The sequence below is a fragment of the Diplotaxodon limnothrissa genome, linkage group LG10, assembly GCF_057381915.1.
Source record: "Diplotaxodon limnothrissa isolate DT_005_m linkage group LG10, D_limnothrissa_male_GT1.1, whole genome shotgun sequence".
Classification (NCBI taxonomy): domain Eukaryota; kingdom Metazoa; phylum Chordata; class Actinopteri; order Cichliformes; family Cichlidae; genus Diplotaxodon; species Diplotaxodon limnothrissa.
The window spans coordinates 10,731,066-10,741,131 of NC_140605.1; the positions used below are offsets into that span (position 1 = coordinate 10,731,066).

Below are 10,066 nucleotides of genomic sequence, written 5' to 3' on the forward strand. Positions count from 1 at the left end.
AGAGGCTGTGGGCTCTAGTGTCCATAAACTTAAATGACATACATCAAAGGGCTTATATACGACACATTAAAATCCATAAATGAGAAACATTTTGATGTTTTATCAATTATTTGTCAGATGTAAAAATACATGGTTTTTAAAATACACATTAAATACACATTAATTGATATTAAATTAAACTTTTATTCACTTAAAACATGTACTTGAATGTTGCATGTTTGCTATGGAAAATAATATTTTTTTCCATTATCCCAAGACAATATTCAAATTATTGTTATAATTAAAGAAATTTGCCAAAAGAAAAGAATTCCACAGGGCTTAACTGCAGTACTTGATAAAGGTAGAAACCATGCTTTAATGTCAGCAGCAGGAAAAAACCTTCAAAGCTTATTTTTTTTTAATGTATTTATTTATTTATTTTTATTTATTTGTGAAGACATCAAAAATTTTGCACAACAACATAATAAAGTTGCAAAAACAAGAAAAAATCTGAATCTGAAAAGTAATTAATATTCATAAAAGTAAGAATACACATGTGGTGAAGTGCTTTAAATGCCAATGTGGAGAAAAGTACACTGTACGATAGAAATACTATATGTTAATTACAAGTACTTTTTTAAGGGTGTCCTGTCCAAGCAGAATTATGGTCTACATCCACTGTTGTGCCAAAGGACCTGGGTGTGATGGTGAAATGCAAACTGTGTACAGGACAGAAACATCTGTATTATTCTGCTAACATAACTTTGGCTCCTTTTTGCGAACATTTGCACAGACAGCATGCTAATGCAAAACTGGCAAAAAAAAAAAAACCCAGAGTGATGTTGAAGCTGAGTGATTCCAAGCCCCAGACCTGCAACTGGACCCTGAACTTCAACAGAGGCAGTGGCATAACAGAGGAAGTGATAAGGAGTCAGGCTTGAAACACTGTTGCCTCCATTTCTGTCTTTACATGCTAAAGTAGAATCACTGTGACGATCACTTTGAATTCTCTTTGGGTTGGTTTTCAACTTTGCTTTGTGCTGTCGATTTTGTGTTCATATCTAATCACTAAAAGAGAGATCCTCATCCTCAAAGATGTGTCCTCATTAGAATATGGATTTGTGTTGGTATGTAGAACATTAGCTTAAGGTATATATTGTTTACTGGAATAAAGTGAAAGTAATGTTTAGTGTATTGAATTGCTTTTTCCAGTGAGTAATTAAGAAAGTACTTGATTGCTTTTAAGAAAAGTAATGTGAAATACGTACATAACAACCCCAACACTGGTCATGAAATGTACATAATGAGCAGTGAGAAGCTGAAACAATGGCCTCTGGGAACTAGATGCAGACAGAGAAAAGCCCAGGAGACCCAGGGCATCCGAAGACCCCCCAGAGCACTGAAGACATGGGGCCACACATCCTGATAATAAAAGGATGTGTGCCCAAAATGTGAAAAATCAAACATTAGCTATACATGAATGCTTATTTTCTACCTGGACTAAGCCCGATCTAGAATAAAAGTGCCTTCTCTGTAAAAGAAACCACATACATTAAAGAAATTAGAGACTCAAATTAGTAATAGTGTTAAAGAGGCTTAATTTGTAATTACCGCCTCTTCAGACTGCTACAACTTTGTTTACATACATTTGCTGCCATTTACATTTCCTGTTTTTTAACTTGTATGGTAATTTACACACAGTCCCTACCCCACTGATGCAAGTCACTTCCTCTCTCTCCCTCTCTTTCTCTCTCTTTCTCTCTCTTGCTCTCTCTTGCTCTCTTTCTCCACCCAGCTATAGACCAGGATACATGAATGCTGGGAAGGAGGACAGTAGCAGAAAGAGCAGAGAGGGAGCACCGCAGAAAGAGTAAGTGAGAAGAGGAGGTAAAAAGATAAGGCATAGTAGGGCAGAGTGTGTTGGAGGACAGCATACTGTGGCATACTATGGAGCAGTGTGGAGCAGCAGGACCAAAACAAGAAGCGGGCGCAGTGAGGACACAGCTTGGCTTTATGCCTGATCAATAAAAGGTAGATTAGTTCAGAATCTGAGCAGTTACGAAGAGAACTCATTAAGCAGCATTGCTTCACCGAGATGACTGCCTGTGGACTGCACTGAGTTTGAATTGTGCAGCTAAGGGATAAAAACATATGAAAATAAAGTCACTCAGAACCTTGAGAATCCATGAGGACATAAAAGAGAGTGCGTAAAACTAACTCATTTGGAGCCAAGACTTGCAGCAGGATCATACAAAGACTGAGGTATGTCTGTGTTTTATTCTTAAGTTGAGGGCATGTAAACATTTTGCGGCTTTTCAATAGCTTGTTTTTTCTCTGCTTGCTTTTTTATGGTGTATTAACAGGACAAGACAGTTGTCACTTATTATTAGACAGCAACTACAGACGTGGGTCACTTGACCTAGCTCAACTAACATCAGTTGACACGAGAACCAAAATAATAGTCCCTGTGGATGACTAATGTTCGTCTGTATAATAAAGAATTGCTGAAAAATCCACACATGATCACCCTGGTGTTGACAACTGAACTGTTGTTGCATAAATCATTAAAATGACCTCCTCTACACATGAGAAAACTTGTGTGCACGCATAGACACACACACACACACTTACACAGGCTGTCCCCTTCGTGAAATGGTGTTGCGGTTTAATGCACACAGACCTTAATTAAGGCTATAGCATTAGTGTATGGTACTCTTTTTCAAGGTGAGCTGAACGTGAAGGGTAATGGGGTGAACGCTGCCTTCTATGGCAAATACTGTAATGAAAGAAGACATTAGAGTTTACTCCAGGCGCTATGTTGAAACATTAATGTGGGTGGGATCTTTGCATTATGTTCAAAGTGCTGATATAATATACAACACTTCTCTTGTTATCAGCATTTGCACATTGTCATTGCTTTTTCCAGTCTTATTCCAAGAAAGTAAGAGCACAATCCTCACAATTCTTGACAACTCTAGTTATCCTCCTTTTTTTGCACTATTAAAGCACTTCCTTGTCTCAGCCCAAGCTCTGTGCATTGTTTCCTGCTTACTCATGGATTTCCTTCACAGTGCCATCTAAAATGTCTCTCGCTTTAAACGTGTTCCTCTTTTACTTTTAGATGGATGTAATGATGTGGAAACGCTGACCCCCTTTTTGAATTATCAGACTTTTGAGTCGACCAGTCGAGGAATGGGGAGACGAGCAGCTGACCTGACGACTTCGGTTCCGGTTTTAGGAGTCCCTGCCTTGGTTGGCGTGCGTGGTTGGAAGGCAACAGGAGGAGACAGATCCGGAGGAGCCCTGTGGGGACTTCAGTGCAGTGTTGGTGTTCAGACATCCCCTGCGATAAGTAGACCTCCTACCCAGCTAACTGATACACTCTCAGATAACATTAGTCAAACATCCAACAGCTATATTACCAAGGAAACGGAAGACAAGGAGATACTACTAACAAAGAGTGACAAGGAGAAAAAGGCTATTCTAAAACAGAAAAGTGGCGAATCCAAGACCAAAAAGGAAGTGACTTTCAAAGCACTTGGAGGTGAGGCCTCAAAGGATGTGGCCTGCTGTCAGAGGAACAGTAGAGGGACTTATTGCTATACCAGGGCAATCAAGACAAATCCACACATTGCAGGGAATGCCAGGTCTAATTGTAAATCTGGTAACCGTTACACTAATGGCAGTGTGGTTGACTCAGAGGCAATCGGTGGGATTACCGTACACAATGATGAGGCCGAGCCTGTAAAGGGAGCAACCTGTCGTGGAGGAGACCGGACCAGATTGCAAGGTCATTATACAGATTTGTGTAGGAAGACGCTGCCATTATCTGCTGCCCGACCTTTTGGTATGCCTCAAAAAATATGCAACCACTGTGGAGGGAGACAGTCTGTAACCAACAAAGCTGTTATTATAGGGGAGAAAATTCCTACTCCCAATGCTTTCCTTAGAGGGAACTCTTTAAACTCATCCTTCACCTCACTCTCGACCTCTACGCCTTTCCAAATATCCCACACTGAAAAAAACCCTACGGCAAACCAACAACTCTCCGACAGCATTAATAATACTGACAACAGGACCCAAATTACAGTCAATCCACAATTATTATACGTTAATGAGGAACTAAGGTATCGAAAAACACCACACCCTGCATGCCCGGTCCACTCTATAGGCAATCAAGTCACTTTGTCAAATATAAATCCTGCCAGAAGTGAAACATCAATTCAACCTACAACCGTCCTACATGCTAAAACCATCACTATCACAAAAGCAACAATAGAAACCAGACAGGATGTTTCCAGTGAAAAATTTGGTGCTAAACCTCCACAGGACCATAAGCTCTCTCGTCCAACAACTCTCCCTTTGACCCCCAAGTTGGCCATAGCTACCAAGGCCAACAACCCACATTCGCACACTTACCCCAAGCGCATTAAGACAACACAACACATTTCTACACAATACAAAGAATCTCAAAATGTATGTGTGTCTATACATGCTGCACCTGAGATTACACTGTCACCACCTTCGCATTTCTATACTGTAGCCACAGGGACTGGAAATACATCCAGTACCAACACACTCATATCAACCACAGTTTTTAATTCTGCACCAACGTCCACTGAAAGCATAGCTGCTAAAGTCAATACTCAGCACAAGCCTCTACACTCCAAGCATGCGGGTCAAATAAATACAACTAATAACCAACAAATTAGCCCTAAATGCCCCACATTATCACTGGCCAGCAATGCATTCAACCAAATGCATAAATCAAAGTCACCTGCACACGTTTTACCCTCAGGTCCACCGCATGCTCTGCTTGAACATCATAAACTACAAGAAAAGGCATCCACAGTAGCTGCTAGCACATCTTTAGCTAAAATACCTTTTACTGACAGAGGAATAAGCTCAACTGGAATTCAAGCTTTTGCTAATCCACAGCATCCAGCTATACCGCATCTATATTTGAGCATTTTAAATTATAAAACTAATTCAGATCAAATTGCATGTGATGATAAGTCTGTGCCTGCACAAATAATTCACCCTAACTCTTCAAATTCTGAACCTCTGCTTCACGCTTGTACATCTTTCCTAGACACAACATCTAGTGCATCCAATCTCCTAGACTCGGAAGTTAAGGTGCCTGTGAGTACTACTTCCAGCTCTAGACTTGGATTTAACAGCACCCTGAACAAAAATATAGCTCTCAGGAACACAGCATTCAATTCGAAAAAATCTGCAACCCCAGCTGGCACGCATTTGTTTGCCTTGACAGAGAAACAAAATAATGTCTCTGTATCAAGTGCAAATTTGCTTCAATCAATAGGCACAGCACAGGTAGTTAGCTGTAATGAAGCCCCCGACAAAAGCAAACCTCAATGCACACTAGGACCAGACATCAGAACTCAAAGCAGTAACAAACCTGGTAAATGTGGTGTTGTTTGTCATCAGGAAAGCAACTTAGCACTTCCGCATGCATTATCTAAGCCTCAAATTGTGCCAAAAGATCATAACAGGGGCAGTGATGCTAGCACTAATCACCCTAAATCAACCAATAAACCCAGCGAGGAGTTGCATTCTGATAAAAGTAACTTCAGTGCTAATCTAACCAATGAATTAATTGTGCATGAGTCAAAAGACCATGAAAATTCAAATCCATCGCAGGTCGCAAACCTCCAGAATTACATTTCCCTAATTAAGTCAAACAGCTCTTGTCTGCAGGGTTTCATAAAAACGGAACAACAAAAGCCTGCACATAATCAAGGATGTGCAGAAACCGAACATGAGGGACACTGTGCAACATGCCCACCGGTAACAACAGCCCAGCAAAAGAATTCAAATGCAGAACGGTTTGCCTTGGGTGTATCAGCCAGTCATGCAAATGTTAAGCTTAAAACTGACGTAGTTAAAGAGACACATCCCATCAACTCAACACCCTCTATAACAGTGCAAACAAACTGTGGACCCATCACCTCAACTAGAAATGTCAAACCCATCATCAAATCCTCAGTCCAGCAAAACTCTGACACATTATTACCGCCACAAACACTCACACGTACCGAGCGTTCTTTCACTGCGCCAGCCCCATGCAGCAGTGAGAGAGAACCCCGTATGCACACAGGCCTTGATTGCAATTCCATATTGCTATCATCAACAAAGCCCTTGGCATCCTATCTCCGCCTCCAGTCTAAGAAAGTGGAGGCAATTGACAACCCCGCTCCTCCTCAGCCATGCCCAGAGGACACCAGCCTGGCTCACTCCCACCCAGCTGATGCAGCCCTGCTGCTGCCATCTTCCCCACAGTGCTGCAAATCAGCAGCCTTACAGCAGAGACTCGAGACTGTGGAGGCCAGCCTGGCAGCCAACAAGGACAGGATCACTACTCTGCTTAACATTATCCATGACCTAGAGACATGGCACGCTCCAACCAGTGGGTAAGTAAATGTGCGTGTGTGTCTGGGCTCTGAGTGTGTGTGGAAGTGTAATAAGGGATGTGTTGAGCTTTCTTTATCACTTCAGGATCATCAGTTTTTTACTTGAATATCTAATATTTAGTACAATAGAGCTTTACATATTTGTGAATGGCATATACTTAACATGCTTTGTTAGAGATGAGTTGTAAATACTTTGCTGTAATACTTTATATTCAGTCCAGTACAGGTACAGCAGCCAGAATCCTGTCTAGGAATTATTTTAAAAGCATTCCTGCTTCTGCTGATCTCTGGCTTTACAGTGAGTCATTACTTAGATTGGAAACACTCAGCAGCATTGAATATCAATGCAAACACCATTGTTTTTAGACTGAAAACAGTTGTGCATTTGTTAAATTTATAAACACATGTTTTACTCACCCACTGTTCAGTTAATTAGCTACTAATTACTGTATTGCCAAGGACAAAAGTGATACAGAAAACCAGGATGTAGGATGTTTCTATCTATTACTGTACAAAAGCAAGGGTACAGTAACCAAAACAGGGTCAGTTTTTTTTTCAAAAGCACAGAGCTTCACGTGTTTCTCACATATTTCTCACATATTTCCCCATTCTGTCCTATAACTAAAGTAAATAATAGGAAGAAAGATATTCCAGCATCTGCACTGGAAGACCTCAATGACATTTGAACCAAACGAGTTTCAGTCGTGTAAATAATTTCGCACACTGTGATTTAAGTTGCACAAATCAATTTGAAGGCAGTACTGCTAACATGTTATCAAGTCTGTTTCACAAACGTGCAAAAAATCTGATTCGAATTGTAGTTATGTGGCATTGCAACATTGTTGCAGGTTTGAAAAACAGGTCCGTGATTATGCTCCTGAGTATGATAGAAACCTACTTGGGCATTTCAGGGGGGCAGAGATTTATATAGCCACGCAATTCTTCTGGGACAAATAACAGGAATTAAAACAGGCCTCTGGCAACGTGTCTCTGTCAATCATTCTCATTCAGTGTGCTGTGTTAATAAGCTGTGACTGTCTCTGAGGTCATGTTTTAGAAAAACCAACTCCTAATAACCTACTGATGTCTTACACGCTATGTTATATAGACTGAAAGTGTCTCAGATGGATACAGTGATAGGAAAGATGATTACACTGTAAATCTAAAAGGATGATTTGGTTAACACAAAAGGACGGGTTTATGGTTTATCATGACTTAAAAAGACATCATATACCTTAGTTGTTACATCAGCTGCATCGTTTATTTTTCTTTCATTAACAATAAGACACAATGATTCATGTAAGCTGCTGATAGTTGATAGGGTCATACATTAATTCATCCTTCCTTTTCCATTCAAGTTATGTTAGAATTCTTAATAGCTCATACTCTCTTGCACTGAAGGGTTACAGAGTTAAGCAGTTATTCACAATATTTGTGATATAAAATGTGCTTTATCTGTATTCCAGTCGGCGATCCCACAAAACAGGACAGGACTTCAAAGACTGCTCAACGTGTCAGAAAACTGCTTGTGTTGTATACAGGTGAGATGACAGTTGTGCCTACATGCAAAGTCTGAACACATAACTGATCAAATCTGCTGCAATGTACCATAAGAATGCTACAGTATAATTAATACACCTTAATTTTGCTACTTGCTTCCCTTTTGGTGTTCATTCGATAAAAGAGATGAAGAAACCAATTAAACCAAATCAACATGCATGGCATGCACAGTAACAGGAACACGTATCAGTTTATTCAAGGACAAAGTCGGACAACAGATTTACAGTTTCAGGCACACAGTTCAGTTCATGGGTCAGCACCTTTGCCATTGCAGCTGCCAGCTCTTGGCCAGTCTGTTCTCTTCATTTCTCTAAAAATTAATGACTTACTGTCATTAGCAAGCAGTTTCTTGCTCAGAAGTAACAGAAGGATTATATTTTCCTGTCAGAGAACACGATAAATCTTATGGAAAAACTGCCAAATTTAAGCACTTGCTTTATGTAGCATAGTCTATTTGGAAATGTAAGCAGGCAGACAGAACTGAGTCAGGTCCAAGCAGCCTACAAAACTGATTTATACTGATTTATGAAGTCAAAATTTGCATCGTCAGTTGGATTGTAGACTAATTGATGTTATGCTGTATTAAAATGAAATGTTTTAGAAGATTCGATGACTCGTAGGAAGCAGGAGAATATATCAAAAGTAGTTATTGCAAACTGAGCTATTACTGTCTTAGTTTTCATGACAGCAATTCAGCAGTAGCGGTTGCATTTCAGTGCATTGCAAACTTTATTAAAGAAAGCAGTGAAAGGAATTGTTTGTCTGCTGTCTGAGAAGAGCTTTCGCATCCCTTGCCTGTAAGACTTATCATGGAATATTGGTTAGTTCTCATATTCCAACACTGGTATAGTTTGCACCTAATAACTAAAATGTTGCATCAGGTGGAAGCAATGGAGAATAAAAAATATTACTAAGTGGGCTGAGGAAAATCTAAAATTCTTCTCATCATCTTTTCGGAAAACAAAAACGCCTCAAGCTCGAGAAAGCAAAACCTTAAATTGTCTTCATCGTGAAATATTCAAAACATTCCTGTTGATCTCCTTATTTTCCAAAACCCCTTTTGTATGACAAAAAGAGTGTTACATAAGTTGATTTGCTGACCAGTGTGTGTGCGCGTGTGTGTGGAGTGTGTGTGTGGAGTGTGTGTGTGGGCATCTGGTCCTTAAAAGGCCAAGTGGGAAGATAAGAATATTTAAACCAGACTTGTGTACCCTCCAAAAAAAGAGGATATCCTGCTGGGAAATGTCTACCTGCCCAAACCAATCAGCCACTTTGAAACCTGACAAGTGCAGCGCTTCCCACATGAGGAGACCACACAAAGCAAAGTGAAATGTAGCAACACAGTTTATAGTGATTTTGAGGCATGAAAAGCTTTTGCATTATGTAAAAATGAGCTGGAAATGCAGATACGACACACTAAAACATTCATTTGCATCTTCGGAGAAAGCTTTCAGGTTTGACACACTTTTTGTTTTTTGTAATGTGTGTTTTCTTCAGGTGGAGAATAACTAATTTGGGGCTGTGTGTGTGTCTCTCCAGTGTAGAGTATGACTTCAGGCAGCAGGAAAGACGCTTCTTGGAGGTTCTGAATCGTTCAACTGCGCACCTATCCCAGCCTTTAACCTTCAGCCTGCTCCAAAATGTCGTCATTAAGAACTTAACAAAGACAAAGCTGAAAAGCAAAAAGCTGTGCAAGACTCTGTTCAAATGGCTTCCAAGAAAAACTCACAAAGTCTAGAACTCTTTTCAGTACCTGTGTGCAGTTTAATAGCCATTATCCTGTGTTACAAGTGACCAGCAGAAGCCTTTTGCAGAGAACTCTTACTATTCCCTTTCTTCCTGTGGAATGAGATTGCTTTGAATTATGTTCTTCCCAAGTAAAGTTCCACTCTTCTGCACACTGTCAAAGCCTATATGAAGGATTTTCTCAAATTTGAACCTGATCTTTGTGACCTTCAACTAGTACCATCCATAAGAAATGTATTTTCACTTTTTCTCAAGTTAAATATGTTTTCTTGTCAATATGCTTGCATTAAAATGTAGATTTCTATATCTAATTTTGTACATGAGATTCTGTTCTGTTTGCACTGTTATAA

General features: G+C 39.9%; 1 protein-coding gene across 1 annotated transcript; it reads left to right on the plus strand.

Moving 5' to 3' along the window:
* Positions 1-3,171: 3,171 nt before the first annotated feature.
* On the plus strand, positions 3,172-9,708 carry LOC146623896 (uncharacterized). The gene is made up of 3 exons (XM_085363493.1): positions 3,172-6,410; positions 7,877-7,951; positions 9,510-9,708. The coding sequence occupies exons 1-3, from the start codon at positions 3,172-3,174 to the stop codon at positions 9,706-9,708; spliced, it is 3,513 nt and encodes a 1,170-aa protein (XP_085219619.1).
* The last annotated feature ends 358 nt before the right edge of the window (positions 9,709-10,066 follow it).

Excerpts from the sequence above, each read along its gene's own strand:
- LOC146623896 (XM_085363493.1), top strand. The coding sequence starts at position 3,172 with ATGGGGAGACGAGCAGCTGACCTGACGACTTCGGTTCCGGTTTTAGGA. Across the intron at positions 6,411-7,876 it reads TGGCACGCTCCAACCAGTGG|TCGGCGATCCCACAAAACAG; the intron begins GTAAGTAAATGT and ends TCTGTATTCCAG. Across the intron at positions 7,952-9,509 it reads ACTGCTTGTGTTGTATACAG|TGTAGAGTATGACTTCAGGC; the intron begins GTGAGATGACAG and ends GTGTCTCTCCAG.